Source organism: Engystomops pustulosus, chromosome 1 (genome assembly GCF_040894005.1).
Source record: "Engystomops pustulosus chromosome 1, aEngPut4.maternal, whole genome shotgun sequence".
NCBI lineage: Eukaryota > Metazoa > Chordata > Amphibia > Anura > Leptodactylidae > Engystomops > Engystomops pustulosus.
The window spans coordinates 46447588-46470396 of record NC_092411.1 but is presented as its reverse complement, the minus strand read 5'-3'; the positions used below and the strand labels follow the sequence as shown (position 1 = coordinate 46470396).

The window sequence follows — 22809 nt, the reverse complement described above, 5'->3', positions numbered from 1 at the left end:
CTAGGGGTCATATGTAAGTCAGGTGTTCTTAAGTAGGGGACCGCCTTTACTGGAAAATACAGGCTATAGAGAAAGGGTAGACCAAGCTTCTGACTCATATTTCTCTACTCTTTCAACTTCTGGCTCCATCTTTAACCTCGACATACTTAAGAACACCTGACTTACATACGACCCCTAGTTACAAACGGACCTCTGGATTTTGGTAATTTGCTGTACTTTAGTTCTAGGCTACAATAAACAGCTTTAACAGTTACCAGAGGTGTCTGTAATTAATATTTATTGTTTATCCATTTGTAAAATCCAATTGTCACAGAGACCAAAAAAAGTTTGACTGGGGTTACAATAATAAAATATACAGTTTCGACTTACATACAAACTCAACTTAAGAACAAACCTACAGACCCTATCTTGTACGTAACCCGGGGACTGCCTGTATTTTATAATGGTTGGTCAGCCTCTGAAACTGAGCCCTCATGATCTTATCTATTTCTCACACAGAGTAGATAAAACTTTGTATAAACTTTACAGTCTTCTCACATTAGGACTTTTGATCATTTGTGCTTAATAACCAACTACTGACAATCCTGCTTCACATCCATGTAACCACGAGTAGAAGAAATCCTTTGGAGCTCACTGCTTTATGAGCATCAGCTAATTCTAAAATTACCCATAAAGATCAGGTTTACAAGGCTACACTGACAGCTCCACTTCCACAAGAAATGTGGAGATAATACACATTTTTTATTCGACAGATTCTGGCTTTTGTTTGATATTCACTAGCCTGTGGCTATGCTGCATCTTCCTTTTGTATGTAATGGAGCAGAATAACATCCCTTGTATACAAGATGAAAAATTCCTAATGTCTGTGAATAAAAAGACTCCTAAAAAGTTATTGATGTAGTATGTTCATAATGACAGAATTTAAATATTTAAAGCACGAGCGAAAATTCATAGTAAAGTGGTGATTTGTTCCTTCCCTTTTGTTAGACTTGTAAAATGGTTGACTGAATTTGATTAGAGATTTGATGCAGAGGAAACATCTTTTTGAAGTATGTCTTGTAGTCAAGAAACTTTCAACTAGTCGGTAGCCAGAGCTTGGAGTGTTCCCGAGAATGAGCTACTTTCCAGATTGTAGAATCTGCAGAGGACAATGAATCTGTCACTAGTATCGTAAAGGTATGTTCTCAAGTCGCAGATTTGTCACATAAATTGGCATGTTTTTTTTTTTAAGATTCCCCATTCAAATTTAATTAAAGTGGAGAAATTTTGACATTAAAGCGACCCTCCACCCAGTAAACATAATTTGGTCATCTTGGTACCCTGTGTCCTATCTTCTCCATGTGTCCCATTACTTTATTCACTTACCTTGTCAGATCTTCAAATCTGGTACATGATTTGTGCCCAAAGGTCATGAACACACTCCCCTTTGCTATTGTTCTAGTTTAGGGGGCTTGTCTGTGATTGTGGCATATTAGGGTGTCCCTGTTTAAAATTTGACATTTACTACTGTGAGCCATGAATCATGTGATCCACTGGCGACAGCAGGACTCCGGACTTCCGGTGACATCCGCGTCCTGCTGGCGTCTGATGGATAGAGGGGGCTGTGAAACTATAACTGCCCCCACCATCCCCACCATCATAGCCACTATATATAACTTGGTGGTGCTGTTCTGCTGTAGGTTGTGTTAACTTTTCTCTTATCTATTTGGGGCCATTTAAGAGGAAAACCAAGGATGGCCACTAACAACACCCATTATTTTCCAGATTCTTTACATTGTTTTGCGTCCTTCTTATTGCAACCTTTTGACACGGTAAAAAGTGGCCACTTGCTACAAAGCCCTACAAAATATTCTGTCAATCTCAAATTGTAAAATAAATAGATGTACACGAGTGACCACTATGCAATCCAGTTCTTCCATTTATATATCCCTAGAAGCGGGCATTGTAAGCTATGGATGGAAGCATGACATTTCTGATAGCTGGCAGTCACGCATAAGTTGCAGATCGTTGTCTCCTGGCATGCTGCTTCCTGTATGTATCAGCTCAGCACAGCTCCACTTCCTTCTGCTCCTTCCCATCGCTTGATCTGTGTGCATGTGCCTGTGCCAAGTGTGTTCTTTTCCCTCAGAGCTTCAGATAAAGAACCATCCTAAAGTGGAATGGGGAAAAAAACAAGGGATGTCTTCTAGCAAAGGCTGGAAACCATTTGTCAGTTGTCACAAGATGAGCATCCTCCAGCCTCGTGTACTGGTTCTGCACATACCATAATGATCCCATATAAATGATGTTAAGCGTCTTGTTAATGTATCGTTGTTTAAGTATAGGCTGGGTGTCAGTGGAATATTCTTTGGTGACTTAAGACCTAACAAATCCATTCTATTGTTTTCAAATGTGTAAACAAAGTTTGTAAAATGTTGGCGTCATATGATGTTGGAGAGCAATTTGACTGCAAGCAATATGGCAATGAGTGGGCAGGAGCGTATGATTGTAATCTGCTGAACATTTCTACAAGAGAGAAGATTCATTCTTTGAAATCTCATGGATTTTCTATTTTAAGTTATTAGTAGTCTCCGTTAATAATAATAATAATAATGACATTTTTATCCTAACGGCCACATATTTGCATCACTTTGCAAAACAGAGGACTCATGTACAAATAATTTAGGAATTCGGACCATAGGAATTAGAGCTCTGCTCTGGAATGTTTACAATCTATCAGGAAATAGTTATATAAGGTAAAAGTGCTCTCTTGGTACAGTGACTTAGCAGGTTCACTAGTGATGATGCAATGTAATGCAATTATAGGAGGGCTAAAGGGGTATTTGAGGTCCTGCGAACACATGGTTGAAAAATAAAAGACGGTATGGTAATGAGCAGTGGGAGGTATGTGAGGGAACACAATTCTATATTATAATATAACCACCAATGTTATTCTGATATAAAAAGGCACCAGACCCTTTTTGAAGCGCTCTGCTGTCCCTGCTGTGACCAGCTCCTGAGCGCAGCTTTTCCACAGATTCACAGTTCTTACTGTAAAGTCTTGTCACCTATTCAACCCTTGTTTTCTCCAGACAGAGAGAAAGCCCTTCTGACTATTCAGATGATTTAACATAAAACAACTTCTCACCATAATTTTTGTGCCGACTATTAATATATTTATTTTAACTAATCATATAATAATCTTTATTTATATAGTGCCAACATATTCCATAGCGCTTTACAAATCATATGAGACGTATAGAAATAAAATAAGACATAACAGAGTAATAACATATAACATATAACAAAGTTATATGGAGTGATAGGAGTGAGGGCCCTGCTTATAGTCTATGAGGTTGTCCCCCCTTCATTGTCTCTTTTTAAGACTAAATAAATATTATTCTTTTAATCCTTCCCCATAACTAAGATTTTACATACCCTTTATCTTTTTTGTGACTCTTCGTTGTACCCTCTCAAACTCTAAAGTAACTGAACTGAAAACCTAGTCTTTATATCATGAAAAGTTCCTGACTGTGTTCCAGTTTATTTCTGATATCATTCCATTGGAACCTACTACAGGCGGTCCCCTACTTAAGGACACCCGACTTACAGACAACCCATAGTTACAGACGGACCCCTCTGCCCACTGTGACCTCTAGTGAAGCTCTCTGGATGCTTTACTATAGTCCCAGGCTGCAATGATCAGCTGTAAGGTGTCTGTAATGAAGCTTTATTGATAATTCTTGGTCCAATTACACCAAAAATTTTGAAACTCCAATTGTCACTGGGGCAAAAGAAAAAAAATTGTCTAGAACTTCCATTATAAAATATACAGTTTCGACTTACATACAAATTCAACTTAAGAACAAACCTCCAGACCCTATCTTGTATGTAACCCGGGGACTGCCTGTATTGAATTTTAGTTGTGTGGATCCAACATTACTCATCCATAGGAGCATCAGGAGCTTGAAGGGGTTTCCTTAAAGGAGCAGTGCCCATTATTAATAGGATTTCTGAAATAATGAAATGATATGTATATAATTTAAGTATAAGTATATATAGGAATAGGTGTGTGGGGTGGTGTCTTCATCACTGTCACTGTAATAGGGGACTACACTGAAGAAGCGTCAACTTCTATCATTAAATAGATTTGTGCCTCCAGAAAAAGATTTTTCTATTTTATTGGTATTTTATTTTTTTAGCAGCTTTTACTCAACAACTACAAGAATAGTTGAGAGAAATGTACTGCAACCCTTCAATAGCTGATGGCTGAATGCTCATGTAGTCGACCATTACTAGTCCCCCACACTATCTGAAGTTTAGCCACGTATACTTGAAAATCGGATAGCAACTATCAATAGAAATGCCCTTCCATCCATTGTTCCCCACCATATGATACCACACACCTGAGGATGAAGATGGTGAGGTTGCTGCAAGATTGCAGCCATCTTTTTATATTCTCAGTTTTTAGAATAGCTAGAAGTCCTGACATAGCATCTGCCCAAACTGTGAACTATTCCTATATAAAGAACGAAGAGCGATAAATAATTGTAAACATAATAAAAATAATTTGTGAAAATATAAAAAAAATAAATTGGGATAAATTCCATCAATGTATGTATCCAATCCCAAGATCTGTGAAGAATACAACTTTATTTCCGACCTTGCTGTTTGCCCCATGCAGGGCTACTGTCTGTATCATCTTACATTATGAGTTTCCGGAGACAAGTGGCATCTTGAATGTTCAAGTGTGAGATGGCTAATAAACCAAAAAACATTTTGGCCTGGGAGAATTTAGTGTTTTCAACAAGAAATCTAGGCAGCCAAGAAATATCAATATTATAGCTTGTAAGACCTAAGCAGGGCAGGGTAGTAATAAAGTAGAAAAGATGCCGCTTCCCTCACAGCACAGTTATATTCAGAAAGGACACAAAACACACAAATCCCTAAGAGGAATCCACAAGCCACTTCCCAGGGAGTGAAATGCGACATGGATGAAGCTGCAGCCGAGCAAAATTTCATTCCTCGATGGCAAGCTGTATTTTTGACCTTTGAAAGCTGGAATGGTAAAATGATATTGCTTACCTTGTTCATCTGGAGTTTAATCAGGATGCTCGGAGAGGAAAATAATCGAACAGAGACATCCCCTGACCATATGACCTATTTTCCATCATAGAGTGGGCTTGTAAACCTCTCACTATGAGCAGTGCTCACATTGGTAGATTTAAGCTACCCATATATTTCATACTCCGCCATGTAAGACTAGGGAAGTAGTAGTTACAACATTGCGATCTTCCGTTGCCTGACTACATGTACCCTTACACTATATTGACCTTCCAATGAGTACCAGAAACCTTTGTTTCCAAACTCAGACATTGGTAGCCAGAACAACAGCACTTAACTTTTTGCAATGTCTTCTTCATTTTTGTTTTTGTTGTTTTGCTGCAATTTTTAAGCCAAGGCCAGGTTTGGATTCAGCCAGGATGAGCAGTTTAATTACTTCCAATAGATTTCCCATTCCATTTTTATCCATTCCCGGCTTTGACTAGAAAATAACAGCATGAAAACTCTGCACTATGGCAGTGTAAGTCCCTGCTATTCAGTTCCTGGTGTTGTTGGGTCCCCCGCCCCTCTGTACTCATTGCTTCATTCCTTTATCGCCGTGGGCAATCACTAAAGCTACCTTTATAATAATAATTACTTATTTATATAGCGCCTACAGATTACGCAGCGCTACACAGAGCTTGCCAAATCGGTCCCTGTCCGCATGGGGCTCACAGTCTAATCAACCTACCAGTATGTTTTGGAGTGTGGGAGGAAACCGTAGGAAACCCACACAAACAATGAGCAAACATTTTGCAGATGTTGACCCGGGTGGGACTTGAACCAGGATCCCAGCGCTGCAAGGAGTTACCCACTCAGCCGATGTGCATACCTGCATATGAACTTACCAAATCTCATCCGTAAAAAACCTTTTCTTCTATTTTTCTGGGAGGCCTTTGACATCACTCATTTTACATCCATTTTACATGGATCCTAATAAACCATAAAAAGTCACGACTGACTGTAGGATCAGGAAAAGAGCAGCAGGGGATCGGTCAAGTAGAAATTTTTAAAATTTTTGTCACATTGCATTGGAATTTTTTATTATACGGAAACCCCCTTAAATGGTTAAATATTATTGCTATATTGTGCTGACATCGGAGGGTGAGTATATAAGTTTATTTTTTTTTTAAGTGCTATGGGGGCCGGCTGTATACTACTAGGGACAGACTGTATACTACTGGGGGCTGGCAGGCTGTATACTACATGGGGGCTGGCAGGCTGTATACTACATGGGGGCTGGCAGGCTGTATACTACTGGGGGCTGGCAGGCTGTATACTACTGGGGGCTGGCAGGCTGTATACTACATGAGGGCTGGCAGGCTGTATACTACTGGGGGCAGGCTGGCTGTATACTACATGGGGACAGGCTGGCTGTATACTACATGGGGGCAGGCTGGCTGTATACTACATGGGGGCAGGCTGGCTGTATACTACATGGGGGCAGGCTGGCTGTATACTACATGGGGGCAGGCTGGCTGTATACTACATGGGGGCAGGCTGGCTGTATACTACATGGGGGCAGGCTGGCTGTATACTACATGGGGGCAGGCTGGCTGTATACTACATGGGGGCTGGCTGGCTGTATACTTCTGGGGGCTGGCTGGCTGTATACTACAGGGATCTGACAGGCTGTATACTATATGGGGGCTGGTAAGTTTATTGGTAAAGTTCAGACTGCTGGAACCCCCACCGATCATGAGAATATGCCCCAGCAATCCACAGGTCAGGGCTCCCTTTCTCACTAATTGGGGGAAGCAGCAGGATGAGTATGCGTCCTGACGCTCCTTTCTGTAGTATAGGATTGTCTTTCCAACGTTCCCATTTACTATCCATGTGAGTGCTGGAGATCTCCAGACACTGTGCTCAGCAATCTCTCACCCACACTATTAAAGGAAATTTACCATTTGTTTTTATGTATTGTGAACCAAATATACCATGAGAATACCGTAGCTACACTGATGCAGAAACATCTTGTTTAATCCCTGATCAGAGTGGAGAGTCATTTTGCTCAAAAACAGTTATAAAATTCAGGACCTTAGGAAAGTTGGTTTGCAGGCAGGCTGCCATTCATAAACACATTACACGAAGCTTCCTAAACTGTCCAGACAGGACTAATCAACCTGAGCTGGACGACTCATACACAGCAGCTGGGGGATGGTGCAGCGATTGATTACTTCTGCCTGCCAGGGACAACACGGAGTATACAGCGTTCTCTGAAGCAGTGCATAATTAGGGTAAGAGGAAAGGCGCCGAGCCAGCCACAGGGTGACAGAGCCTCATTATCATAATTTTATAATTGTTTCTCCAGCAGAACTACGCAGTTCAGGGATTAAACAAGATAAGTGTCTGTGTCAATGTAGCTACAGCATAAAATCATATAGTAGATGTCCTTTAAATCAAGCATGTGTCCTGCCACTCCACCAATTAGAGAGAACATCCTTCTTTTTTCTGAATTGGTGGGGGGGGGGGGTCCCCTGCAGTCAGACACTCACCAATTTAACTTATTATCCCCTATGCTGTGGAATATTTCAGGATAAGAGACATCATATATTTAAGAAATTGGATAACATGCAAATCATTTGGGGGGAGCTGCCATCTACAGAAGCCCGTTAGGACCCAGCCAGATTCTGTCATTGTGAACTAAAAGTTGTATCAATCTGCAATATGGAGGTTTTTTGTTCTATTAATATTCAGTTTTATGAGGTTTTTTCTTTAACTTGCATGTTATTTTAGTTTTTTTTTTTTATATTGTTAACTTTTTAGTATTTTTTTAATCCACAATCTATATTGTCTGTTTTTAATGTTTAGATATTTCTTTGTTATGATCGATAACTTGGTTTAGTGGGTTTTTGAGCTTACAATACCGTTTGTAGTCGGTAGTAGCATGTAAATTACATTTCAGGGTCATCATCAGGTAGAAGATGTCTGTTTGAAGGTTATTAACTTGATGATTGCACAACTGGTCTAGTTGACCCACAGCGGTGAGCCCTGTCCATAAAATAACATGTCTCTCGTCTGCCTTTTTTCAGGACTATGCGCCTAGAGGTCACTCTAATAAACACAGGGTCAGTGCGTGCCACATCAATGTAAAGTCTGTGTGGAAAAACCAATGTTGTCTTGTATCCGGGTTTCAGAGAGCGAGTGACGGCAATGGGAAGAGTTAAGGTTATAAATTGGCCTAGTGACATCACAGGAAGATCCTTTTAATAAAGGGTTTTTTCATATTTTTTTCCAATTCCTGTATTATTATTTTTTATTTTGCTTCGTTATCCACCCTATCAAGGAAATTGTTACCAATAATTTCAGGACTTGTATTATTGGCTTGTGGTTGCCGCACTTTACATCTCTGATATTTTTGCACAGTGCCAGTGATAGCGGAGCGATTGTAAGAGTTAAATAAGCCTGTGCACAATGTCACGTTATCCTTTGTTAAGTACACGGCCAGGCAATGCAGTATAGAAGGCTAGATGAGCTAGACTGCAGATTGGCATTGGGATACATAGCCTCTAACCTCAAGGTCACTGGTTCAAATCTGCCTCTCTGCGAGAGTGACTGAAAATCATTAGCATTTTAAAGCTGTTTGGTGACCCTTAAGAGAGGGGTTGGTCGTCTTAGTCCTATTCCCAGTTCACCACATCTCAAAACCATCATCACAATTGAAAGCTATAGAGGCTCTGGGATTAATGAACATTAAAACTGAAGTACCTTCTTACCTTTTAGGAATGGTCTCTCTAGAGAGTGGGTCACGGGCTTGAACATTACCAATCTCTTCCACTGGATTCCAGAACTGCAACTTCTTGCAAATTCTATACCAAATTGTCATATCCAAATGTGACACTAGATATCTGCAGATAGGTCCACAAAATGTTCCTTTGTGTGTAGCAATAATTTATTCATGTCGTGTCACATGACTCATTTTCCTAGTATTCCCAGTTTGATCCTAGTCGTGTGTCAGTAAATAATAGGAAGCACCAGTGTCGATCTTTCCGGCACTGCAGAGCATAGCGTTTATTTGAGTATAGAGAACTATGCCTAAATGAATTAGGAGAATCTCCTTCACCAGAAACTGTGACCGCTAGTAGCTACTGTAAATGAGAGCCATAATTCATTCTATTTTTTGGTGGAATTTATAGTAAATCTATTTTGCCTTCATAGGCCGTGCTCTACTGGCTAATCCCGGCCTCATCATACCCACAGGTTCACCAAAAGTTGCACTTTCAGGCTGGGTGTACACTGTTGTGCATCATATATCACTTTGAGTCCCATCCTCTGGACTGTGGTCGGTCCATGAAATCTGGCCAGCGCACTGCCCTTTCACTGATCAGCCATGGTCGTGTGCAACTAGCCTTAGGAGCAAAAATAACCTGCATCGAAACTTGAAACATTACCAGTCCAGGCTTAAAGTGTTTTGTATTTCAGGATCAGACGTAATTTGTTCATACTCTCAATACAAATGTACACAAGAGCGATTTCAGGCAAAGGTCCTGAAACTGCAAATTAGGGGGGCACATCCTCCATTTCCCAAGAAGGTTGATTCTAGTACCACATATAGGGGCTATAATACCCATACAGCCCAGAGCCCATTGCAGTCTTAATCCACCCCTGCACAGAAACCATAATTGTGTAAGTTTCCATACTAGATAAGCTGGGGGCCTTTTTTTGTAGGATTTTCCTTTTTTTGCCTTGGACTCCTCTTCTATTTACTCTACAACTGCTAAAAATGAATTTTTTAACAGTCATATTTTCTTGGTGGTAACACAATATGTAAGAAACCCGGAGTGTTACTATGCTTCCTGACCAAGATAATGATGCTTCACCTTGGGCCTTTCTGTATCCTGTAAGATTTTGATCTTTCAACAAACTCAAATTGGGCTGGAGGGGAATTGGTACCTGGGCTTATTGAAAAGACCCAGCAGGTGCATTGAGACTTTACTGTTATGTATCCATGTAGATGTGTAAAAATTTTCCAATGGTAGCAAAACCAGACTCTTTTTTTGGTGGAAAGGAATGAACCCCCCTCCAAGGAATTTTTCCCCTAAAATAATCCACCATATCCTGTAGCTTTCTGTCCTTGCTAATAAGTCAAATCCAGACTGTCAAGGATGGGCTGATGTTAAAGAGGTTTTCTGAAAAACAAAAGTTATCCCATGGATAGGGCCTGACTTGCAGATCAGTGGGGCTCTCAGTGCTGACCCAACAGATCACGGAAACGAGGGGTCCGATGGGGTCTCACGTACCTCCATTGGACCCCTTGTTGCTCTGTCAGACCAATGGAGCAGATGGCCGCGCGATCATTTGGAACCCACTCCTATCTGAGATGTATGCCATATCCTATAGATATCATGTAAATATATTTATATTTAAATTTTTTTAAGTTTCACATTTTTGTTCTTAGAATTGCATAAAAAACACATAATGGTTTAATTTAATTTACTTTATTATTTTGTAAATACCTGGGGATTTTTTTTCTTTTGTTGCTTTTTTCATTCAATAGAGTTTTATTAAACAGGTCATGGCATAACACGTTATATTAATCACCTTTTAAGGCTAGAACTAATACCTAAACAGGACCAAACAATAATGGGCTTGTTGAGTTGCTTTTTATCCACTTTTTTAATAATTGGAAAAATCAAATAACGTTATACTTAAAGGGAACCTTCCAGATAAACTAACCTTCTCTAAATAGACATATCTTTGAAAACTAATGTTATATAGTACTACAACTATGCCTATATTGTTCTTCTCCATGCCTGTAATGTTTCACAGTCTGTTTGTGAAGTTGACTCACCATCTATGCAAATTACCCCATGTGAGTCCAATCATCATCTTTCCTCTAAGCATCCAGCTTCCTGAAAGAGACACTGGCTGTGGGACATGCTGAAGAGCATTCCTGAGAGTGGGGGAATAAGCGAGTGACAGACTCATCGAGTCAGTCACACACACACACAGACCACGTCTTTCTCATTTCTCAGTTGAATGAAGTAGCAGAGCCGAGTTCACTTGGCTGAAGAGAAAGCCGGCCTCTTAATGAGGAAGCTGGAGGCGTGGCTGAGCTAGAAGACTATGAATATGCATAGATGGTGAGTCAACTTCACGAATGGAATGTGGAACAGGTATGGGAAGGAACAATATAGGGATACTTGTGTTGTGGTTAAATGTGGCTATTAATGCAGCAATACATACTTTAACTGTGTTCATAGAATAAACCAAATCAATATTCCTCAAAAATAAAATTACAGAAAATATAAAAACAATCCACAGTCTTATCAGTATATGGATTTTTTATGGAAAATGAAGACAACATGAATGTGATATGTATGCAGCAGATGGATCAGTATATATATATAACATTTTATTTTTTTTTATTTTTTTTTTGGCTCTGACCATCTTACTTTCATCTTTGAACCCTCCGTCGGTGTCGTCTTGTGTGTTTTGGCCTTGTTTCTTCCGTCTCCACCTCTCTCTGCTGCAAAAAATGTCTTCATTGTTGCTCTCCCAGATTGTGATACTGTCACAAAACTGTTGCTAGGCAACAAATGTGGTTACCAGGACTGAGCGAATAGCTGAAGGGAAAGAGAAGTGTTGCACCATTGTAGAGTAACCATAGCAATGACCTACTATTACAGAATAAGGAATTAACATTAACAGTCTTATAGTATGAAACATATGCTGGGGTTCACCACTGTGCCAGTATGAGAGCAGGCATCGTGTGTGCCCATGTTGTCGCCCACGTGCATGGACCACCTATGATAAGGGAAGGTTGAATTCCTAGTGGGATGGTAGTTGTCTATTGTGTTACCATAGGAGAGGGTATAAGTTGTCTGGTGGTGGAGAATACCCAGACGCTGAGCTGCCTGCAGATGACTGAAGGGCGCAGACACAAGCTCCGCAGACCTATGACCTGTCTCCCCCTTTGAATAAATTGGCTGTAACTGATGAAGCAGGTGGCGCGATTCTGTCTCCCTGTTTTCTGCTTTTATTGTTTATCTGTTTTTTTGTTTTTTTGTTTTTTCAATTTTTCATTATCAGTTCATAGACTTTCCAGCACCTAAGTGGTAAATGTGAAAGCGTGAATGTATGAGCCGGATCTTCTAGTCCTGGAAGTAACTTTAAATTCTAAGAATCTATTCCTTTTTTTTTCTTGGAGCAGAAGGGGGATGAATGGTCGTGAGCAGCTGAGGCTGTGACACACACACCACTCCACCTTCCTAGCATAGTCCTGCTGGTGAGTGCTGTTCACAAGCCAGATGCTATACAGAGAGTGCGCTCATACACACCGCCTCAGCCGCTCCTTATGGTGTGTGATTTACAATGCGCCCAGAAGATAAGGAGAAGAATTATTCAATAGAAACGGGGCACTCGTCATTGTCACATTCTTGTCCTGTGACTTCATCCTGGAGGACATTATCCGTCCTGTCTTGTTATCTAAATTAAGAAAAGTTATCTAGGGTTAAGCTGCAGTTACTTGCCCAGCCATCTATCTTCATAACACGCTCCTTCTTATCTATCTATCTATCTATCTATCTATCTATCTATCTATCTATCCTATGATCGGAGGGTTTGAGAAATGTGTAATATCCACAGAAACGTTTATATGTATACAGGCAGTCCCCGGGTTATGTACAAGATAGGGTCCATAGGTTTGTTCTTAAGTTGAATTTGTATGCAAGTTGAAACTGTATATTTTATAATTGTAGATGCAGACAAAATAGTTTTTTGCCCCAGTGACATTTGGAGTTTCAAAATTTTTTGCTGTAATTAGATAAAGGATTATCAATAAACCTTGATTACAGACACCTTACAGCTGATTATTGCAGTCTGGGACTATAGTAACATCCAGAGAGCTTCACCAGGGGTCACAGTGGGAAGAGGAGTCCATCTGTAACTAGGAGTCGTCTGTATGTTGGGTGTCCTTAAGTAGGGGACCGCCTGTGTAAATATACATCTGTCTTAACTCATTGTCTCTACATCAGTCTCTACATTTCTACTATATATTTATTCTATAATCTACTGTATATATTGTGGTCTTGCAACAAAAAGAAGGAAATAAGTCCTCCACCTACACCTCGTGCAAAAGTGGAATTGATTTATTGAAGCAAAATGGGAAAGGTCTGTGAGGGCTAATAAGTTGTATATGGATTTGGCCCAAATAAATTGATTACTTTTTCGCATCAGATGCTGTTGGGTGTCTCCTGTTTTCTGCTCTCTATTTATTCTATTCTCTGTTTATGTACTTGTTATCCATTAATTCAAGCAATTCATCATTCATGGTCGGGGAATGGACACAGGCCACCAGAACCATGGTCCTGAGTCAATATCTAAAAAAAATTGATTTTTTTCAACCGTTTTATCAACATTTTAGATCATAAATATTCTTTCTCTTACTTTCTTTATTTCTTTCTTTCTCTCTTTCTTTTGCTTTCTTTCTCTCTTTCTTTTGCTTTCTTTCTCTCTTTCTTTTGCTTTCTTTCTCTTTCTCTCTCTTTCTTTCTCTTTCTCTCTCTTTCTTTCTCTATCTCTCTTTCTTTCTCTTTCTCTCTCTTTCTTTCTCTTTCTCTCTCTTTCTTTCTCTTTCTCTCTCTTTCTTTCTCTATCTCTCTCTTTCTTTCTCTATCTCTCTCTTTCTTTCTTTTGCTTTCTTTCTTTCTCTTTCTCTTTTTTTCTTTCGCTTTTTTTCTTTCTCTCTCTCTCCTGTTTGTCTATTCTTTATTCTTTCTATCTTGTATGGTAAGACACAACCTTTATCAGATCCCTCGCAGTCGTTGGAAACGGTTGCATCCTTACGAGTGTCTCCATCACATTCTGCAATGTGATAGTAATATCTATATCCATATAATACATCAGTAATCCCCCCACACATGTATATAGTTATCTCTAAGGAGGGCCTCTGTCCTACTTATAGAATCCATCTGTACATCTGGCCGGCGCTGATGTCACTGGTTTCGTAATAAAAAGCTTTTTGCAGAACAACCACAAGAATAACTAAAAGTGAAGAGCTTGTGGGCAATACACGTGTAACATACTGTACATGTTAGCCCTGACCTCATCTGGCATCGTGTAATAATGAGGGATTCACCAGGGTAGTGTAGTAGTAGACGGTCTTTATACAAAAGGATTTGACTTAAAAAGCTGTATACACCTATATATACTACAGTATATCACCCAGAACCCCACACATCATTGCAAGAGCTGCCTGTAAACATCTGTTTCCTTTCCAAATATCCGTCTGTCTTCAAGTAAAGAAACTTTACCCTTTTCCTTTAATGACAAGTTAAGATGACACCTCTGACTGCAAAAAGTGACACAATTATTGCCCCCCCCTCCCTCATTGTATGAGAGGTGCTAATTCTCATTGCAGGTGCTTACCTTTAATTAACACTTTGCACCTTTTTTGTAAATAAGATAAGCTTGTAACATGGCGGTAGTCTGCGGCGAGGCGGGTGAATCCTAAACCACGGCACATTGTGCTTACTAACTCGTGCAGACATATTGCTCCTCACTATGACATTAGTGAGAATCTCCGCTCTTAATAAGAGAAGGGCGGAATTATTATTGGGGTATTTATGGGGGCAGAGATCTGTAGTTATTTATATTATGGCTTTGAAAAGGAATATCCTCGAAATTCAACATTTTATAATGAAAGAGGTCCATGAATTCTACAGTGTTTAAACCATTTCCAACAAATCCTGTAGATGTAGTGGCGACTTTCTATTTCTACTTACATGTGCCCTGTAACCCCTCACATTCCCTCTTCTCATACCATCATCCCTTTTATCATACTACCCTCTCTATTTGTACATACATGTGCCCCCTATCAACTACCCCTTGTTGTACTATCCTTTCTATTTCTAAATAAAAGTTCCCCCCTAACCTACCACCATACCCCTTATCATGCTATTCTTTCTATTTCAATATACATGTGCCCCCACCCGTCACACAATACCCCCTTATGATACTTTTCTCTCTATTGCTACATACATGCCCCCCTACCCTATGACCATACCCCTTGTCATGCTATCCTCTCTATTTCTACATACATGTTCCCCCCTAGCCCATGACCATACTCCTTGTCATGCGTATTCTACTACTAGTAAGGTAGGTTGAAAAAAATTGCAGAAATAGCACCACCATATTCTGTAGTGCTGTTCAACTCATTGGGTACATATACTAGCAAATTAAAACATTACAGAGTTTTGGGACACCAACATCATCTGGAAAAAAATCGGATGTAATTTTTGGTTGAAGCATAAAAGACATTTTAGTGAAAAAATGTTCTGAGAATGAGCCGTCATCCTTGAAGCTCTGTAATTGATATGTGCCTAGTTTTTCCTATCATATTGGCCAGCATGGCCTAAAATGCATATGACTGCATTTATCTAGTGATTGTTTACCCATCAAGTGACTTCTATCTAATGTATGTACCAGGATAATCTATCCTTTCTAGAAATGGTAGTGGATGAAATGTATTCAGAAATTGTATTTGTGTGGGTGATATGGTGTTACCTCCTGGCCTGTACTTTACCAACCCAGCCACGTAATTTTTATTCCAGCCAAATAAGTGGGAATTTTTTTTCTATGCTTGAAACTGCTGGATGTTTTTAACCGCCCTGTGTTACGCCTGCTATTTTTGAGTACAAGCTGTCCCCCGAGTTACGTACAAGATGGGTTCCATTGGTTTGATCTTAAGTTGAATTTGTATGCAAGTCAAAACTATATATTTTATAATTGTTGTTCCAGGCAAAATATTTTTTTTTGGAGTGACAATTGGAGTTTCAAAATTTTATGCTGTAATGGGAACAAGGATTATCCATAAATCCTCATAACAGACACAGCTGATCATTGCAGTTTGGGACTATAGTAAAGCATCCAGAGAGCTTCACCAGAGGTCACAGTGGGAAGAGAGGTCTGTCTTTAACTAGGGGCCGTCTGTGTGTCCTTAAGTAGGGGACTGCCTGTATTTTTAGATGGGAGCCCTGGTGGGAGCTGCTACTTGAATAAATTACAAAGAGAACCCACCGAACAGTGAAGAACATCTTCTGCACATTATGTGTAGAGGAGACGGAGTAGTACTTAGTGATGAAAAGAAGAAATATTGAACTACCAGCTGACTGCATGTACATAGTGTGATGTCATATAATCTCACCCGTATATCTTTTCCTCTGTCCCCAGGCACGGAGCGCCATGAGCTGACCTCGTGGAAGAGCTTCCCCTCCATCTTCAAGTTCTTCTCCGACGCCCTGGAAGCCAAGAAAACAAAAACCCCGACAGTACTTACCAGGCGCTCAAACAGAATAAAGATTGATGAATTGTAAAACAAAAGAAAATGGTAGTGGTAAGGGGCGATGGCACAGATCCCCCCCCCCCCCCCCCACAACTGGTCTCTCAGTCCCTCATTAGATTGTTTTCTTCCTAGGGCACAGGGTCATGATGTATACATTTAAATAGCGTTTTGCATTATTTCTAGATGAGTGCAACTGTCAAAGCAATATGGGTTCACTGGTTGTGCTTCCTGTGGTCTGCTGCGTGCATTCTGTGCTGCCCATCAGAGCACAGATTAAGGCTGACAGCAGCGCTGCACAGTACAGCATGGTGCAAGTCTAATTGCCCTGACATAGCCCGACACTGTGAGTGGATGCCATAGCTTGTCTGCTTCTCCAATGCCCTTGGCCGGCTCACTCTTACCTCCGCTGCCCGCTCAACAAGGAAGGGGGGGGGGGGGAGTGCAAGAAAATCACTTAATCCTCCATGTGCCCCTCTTATTTTGTGTCAAACATGACAGAGTTACTGAGTCTGTTTTTAACTAGTTCATAAAACCGTTAACTCCTCCAGTGCTGAAAGGAAACCTCATACAACAAGCTGTGTCGTTCAGAAGTGTATAAATTTCCATGACGACGGTTAAATCTCGACACGATGACGTTTGAAATCCTTGAACTTTTCCTTGTTTGGTTGGCTCCAGTTATCGCGTACCATACAGCCCTCTTATGTGACGGAGGCGCCATGGCCAGGGTGCGACTGCAGCATCTGCGCCCCCTGTAGTTATGCCCCTAATAATATTAACCCTTACTATACCTTGGTGCCCAACTACAGCGACACAGCCCAGCCTGGTAGCAGCAGTACCCCCCCCCCTCCCTTTATTTACTGGGGAGATTTACTTTCTGCTATTTTCTATAAGTCTACTTCTCTATAGACATGTCAAGATACTGTGAACGAAGGCCTGTATTCTGGCTCCTAGTAATGATCCCAGGTTGAATTTTTGACTTATTTTAGACAGTTACACATTTTTTACATATATAAAATTCTATTTTAATGCTCAATAATGAGGGATAATTTTATAACCGTAGATAGATTCAATAGCAGGGTCAGATGTAGTAGTGATCACGCTTTACACTGCGGCCATCCCATGTCGTAGAGTATCACATTTTAGATCTTACTATGGATAAAACATGGACCTAACTAAGGGAACCATCTGCATAAACGGTTAATATTACCTGCTAAACTGTGAATCATTTACAGATAGATCTATATTTTCCATTGTGTTGTCACATATGACGTAGGAGAATTCGTCCTGATAACAAACACTGTGAACCATACAGGCAAGAAAAAATGAAAAAAAATTGTTACAAAAAAAAAAAAATGTCCTTTAATCCTATAATTGTTTTATTTGATTTTAAGACGTCTATTTTTAATGAATGGTTTTAATCTACCCATAAAAAATACAGATGATCCTGGTGTTAGTTTGGGAGCTATTTTCAGATAGAGGTAATAAAGACCTTTCTTTTGATATTCTTATTTTATGGGATATTTTTCTGAGATATTTTATATTTCCTTTGAGGTATTTGCAACACGGTGTGATGGAATAGTTTTAGGTTGTTTCACACATTCTCTACACAAAACCATGCGGTTATATATCCATTAAATGTATAATAAGGAGCACACTGTATAGTTCAAGGGGGTTGTACTTAGGGTGGCCCTGTGATAGGGGCAGTGCGGGAGAATTATCAAGTGTCACACATTACACCAGTGCAGAGCTAGACTATGTAGTCTTCTGCTAAGGCAGATTTGTCACAGTTTCTGGACTATGGAGCTGTACTTTGCATCATCTTTTAGTTGGCCTATTTTAAACCGGAAATGTGCACCAAAATTTTGCCACAAAAAAACAGTCTATAGCCCTTAATAAGTGTGGCAAATTACACAAGAATTCTGGTTCTTGATAAATCTCCTCCAGTGTCTCTTGCCAAATCATCATTCGGCTCCTTCTGTCCCAACACTGCACAGATCTTCACCAGTCCCTGCTTCCCAGAACTTCTTTCAGAAATTCTCAGCCAATTCTTGACTATAATAGTCACCCTCCTCAGTGGCATGACCTGTTTGTGGAGCAAAACCAGAGTGACAGGTATCAAGGGGTTAGTTTCAATTCTTAAAATGGTTTAGAGATTTTTTGAGGTGGAAAACCCCTTTAGAAAACTGATTAGCTGACTATTTTTCATTACACCCGTTTGATGGGGGGACATTTAATTATGGATCTCCCTAGGGGTCTGTCATCACCCATGTCTATTGGCATGAAAGCACTAATGTTACTCGTGGCTGTCCAAAGATTGGGTCCCCTATTCATAAACCAGAGGTTCCCAAAACTTTTCTTGTAGGGTCAGGCATTTTGGAACTATTTAACTGCCGGCATGACTTTATATTGTTGGGTTTTGGGATCTAAATATTTCAGGCTTATCTGTGCCTGTTGCCGTGCCAGTGAGAAACTTGGTGTAAAGTTAGCACAAGGCTGGCAAGATGGGTCCACCATAAAACACACAGTGTGCCTGGTGAAGCTGAGGGCAGTACATCTCGCTTCACTGTACAGACTCCGGTTTACCAGAGCATGTGGGGTGAAGCGAAGCACATAGCCTTCAGTGTCACTAGATGCACTGCGCATGCACGGTTTTGTCTCTGATGCAACAATGAGCAGAGGTGAGCTTGGCATGTTTAAGACCCCAAACCCTAGCTTTATAATAATAATTGTGCACAGGCCCGCGCCAACCTATTCCTCACAACCACACACACCCTCTTACCGTAGAGATGGTGTGAAAGGGAAAAATAATTGCAATTACTGATGGTTCGGTGTGAAGGGGAAAATAATTGCTCCCGCATTGAGTACAGCTTGTGCTCACTAAGCTAACCCATTGTAGCCTTTGGGTATGAACCACCTTAGTCTAGTGAAAAAAAAAGTTACTGATACCGTTGGACAACTTTTTTTATCTATGTACCCGAAATTTCTGCAGCACAATCATAATGTGGTCAGGGAATGCTGGAATGGTCTGATCTTACAATGTTTTATGTAAGAGCACATTTTTTTCTATATCTGCTTCCAGCAACTCGCCCGTGGAAGCAAATACTCAGGCCAACAATAATGGGAACCTACATTTAGGCAACATAGAAAATGTAAATAAATTCCAGAGCAAATGTAGTGTTCCTACCTCCTTCAATAAATCTAAAACGGATATCACACCTGACTAGCCAGCACACATACATGCTCCGTACATGTGCACTGAAATGAAAGAGGGGTGAAAGTGGTATCTCCACCCTACTAGCCTTGGGTAGTTGAAATTCTAAGCTATCAGGGGAGAGTTGGAAGCCATATACAAAAACTTCAGAATCTGTAGGTTCAGCCCACATGATATGTATGACCAGGTTTAGTCTGCAATGTTCACGTCATGCCAGGGTGGATGGTCAATGGCTTTACAAGACCTCTTAAGGTGTCCTATACCCCCAAGTGACAATGTACTAAATTAAGGATATTGCAGCATAAAAGATGCTCCAGAATAGACAAGTATTTACTAAGACAGAGGTGACAGTTCTTGTTCAAGTCCAGTAAGTTGTGAGGTACATTATCTTGATGAAAGGGGCCACTGTCATTAGTCATTACTGTTGCTATGAACTGATGTATATGGTTTGCCATAATATTTGGGTACAGGTTAAAATTACATGCACAGGGAAGTCAGGACTCCCAGAAGAACATCACACTGCCTCCACCAGCTTGCCTTTTTCCCATATGGCTTCTTGGTGTCATCTCTTTCCCGATGAGTGACAGACATGATTCCATGTGTGTTCTGACACATTTTTATCTCATCTAACAGTAACTTTGTCAACAGCTTGTGCAGCAGTAACTCATCTGTATGATCGGGCCAGATGTGCCATCCTTCACTCCTCATACTCATCCATGAACCTTGACTATCCATGACTTTTCAATTGGTTGTCCTCCATAGACGGCAATGGCCGCACAGAGCGATACAGTACCACACGTCCAATCTTTCCCCATGTGCACAGCTGTGCATCTATGGAGAGGGGAGGGCTCCTCCTCTCCATCACGCCGGACGTATGGTATACCCGTGTGTATAAATTTGTCCTTACCCATTTCTCCTGCTTCCAACACATCAACTTTAGGAGCCTAAGATAGGTGCCATTGTGAGAAAATATATATATATAAAACCTATTATTATTCACATAAATTATCCACAATTCCATATCATATCATAAAGCGCAACTTGGGATAACACGAACTTATCCTAAGCACTGATCATCCTATGAATATGTCACCGTAGTCTGGACTTGCTCATCCTCTGGCTGGTTCTCTGCTTCCTCTTTTGGCCTGTTTTGAGAATTGTGTCACCAGTAATTATGTATACGTAGGTCTATCCTACATAAGCTCCCTCGGCCCTTGTGCGTTTTTTTTTTTTCTTATCAGGAACTCTCAGTTTGCCTTAAGGATTCGCCATAACTGTCAAAAGAGTAAAAATGAAAAGTCAATTAAATAATCTCTATAAAACTGGGATAATCTAAAGGAATATTAAACATCAAATATACACATAGAAGAGGTTCAGAAGCTTTTGCTTTCACAGATGTAGATATTGCAGAAGCTTACCAGTAATGACAATACTAAAAGTAATTTTGATCCTCCTAGTACATTGGACCTCTTATCTGGACACTGGGGTGTTTGTTGCTTGTTTGGAGATTGGGGAGAAGTCTGACTCCCAGACAAATGGAGGATATTAAGCCTGGTGCTGTTTACGATGTGTGCCCAGAAGAACAGGTCCAAACCAACATAAACTTAATCCCAATAAATGCAAAACCAGCCTGGTTTTTGTGTATTGGATAGAGAACCCCAAATTTACATTCGCCTGACTGTAGTGATATTCTCATCTGAGCATTCACATTGTATTTAATTTGTCTACCATATACCTACATTTCTTCAATTGTATTATTACAAAAATGTACCTGTGTGAAGATGAGTTCCTATAAATGTAGTCATATGGTCCCTTAACACCTTACTGACATGTGATGTACGTCACACGTCAACTGCGGGTGCATGGAGAAGTCATGGGCTGAGCCCTTTCCATATAAGGTGGGGTATTTGCTGCAGATTACAGGAAACACCCACCAGTAATACCCATGATCTCTGATAGCACTGATCACGGGTGTTACCAATGGGTATCTGCTGCTAATCGCAGCTGGCAAAGCTGCTGGCCATCAGTGCATAACTAGCCATCAGTGCATGGGCGCTGCCGTCTTGGCTTAGACCATAACTCCCTGTGATGTCGTTGGGGAGCCACGATCTGTCTTTGGTCTTTGTATATCCAGAGGCTGTGTAGTTTCTGATGATTTCTTACAATGTGACTGTATAGCAGGATATGGTGGGATCAATAAGACAACCTATTTTTAAAGCACCCAGGGGGGTCTGAAAAATAGTAAAAAATAAAAAAAAGAAAAAAGTTTATAATATACATTATTAAAATTAAAATCCATAGAACTGATATAAAAATCGTAAAAATCCTAAACATGAAAGCTATTTCTACTTTCCAAAATGTCCGATCTATTGAAATATAATAATAGTTATTCCTCGCGTTTAACAACGTAATGGAAAATAGTGCCCAAATCTCTGAAATGCCAATATTTTGCAACATATAAACAATTTAATAAAAAGTGATGAAAAGGCTGTACACTCCTCTAAATGGTAGCCTAAAAAACATCATCTCATTTCACAAAAAATGACATGGCACAGCTCCGTACACTGAAGTATGAAAACAGTTATTAGCGCCAGAAGATGGCAAAATGAGGGGGATTGTACAGAAGGTTTAATTTTTTTAAAATGTATTAAAACACATTAAAACCTATATATAACTGAAAACACTAAATCGAAATAGGGCCTTGGCAGGAAGGGGTTAAAAACAAGATAGCTGTCCTTGGACACCATCATCTCTGATGGAGTGATTTCTTAACCCCTGACCGACATGTGACATACTACTACGTCACATGCCAGCTGCGGATGTATAGAGTGGGCTCATGGGCTGAGCCCTCTCCATACAAGGTGAGTGTTTGCTCACTTTGCAGCAAACACCCGCTGGTAACACCCGCGATCTTACAAAGAGCCGAGACTTTCTGGTTTTAACCTATTCATTACAATCTGCACATTGTAATGAATGTAGTATGGCAGTAAATGGTAGGATCAAACAGACATAAAGTACCCTAGGGGGTCTGCAAAATATAAAAAACATTTTTTTTAAGACCCATATTAAAAAACCCAAAAATTTTAATCACCCCACCTTTCCCTAGAACTCCTATAAATATAAATAAACAGTAAAAATCATAAACATGTTAGGTATCGACGCATCCCAAAATATATATCAAATTATAATAATGGTTATTCACCGCATTTAACCCCTTAACGAAAAATACCAC

At 40.2% G+C, this 22809-nt stretch overlaps 1 protein-coding gene across 2 annotated transcripts in view; it reads left to right on the top strand.

Annotated features, from left to right (window-relative positions):
• Positions 1 to 20742, top strand: part of ARB2A (ARB2 cotranscriptional regulator A) — a 280920-nt gene extending 260178 nt beyond the window's left edge. For both annotated transcript variants that reach the window (XM_072139584.1, XM_072139578.1), the window contains exon 11: positions 16255 to 20742. In XM_072139584.1, the coding sequence (XP_071995685.1) occupies positions 16255 to 16397 (143 nt within the window). In that variant the 3' untranslated portion in view covers positions 16398 to 20742. The remainder of the gene's footprint in view (positions 1 to 16254) is intronic.
• Positions 20743 to 22809: the final 2067 nt, after the last annotated feature.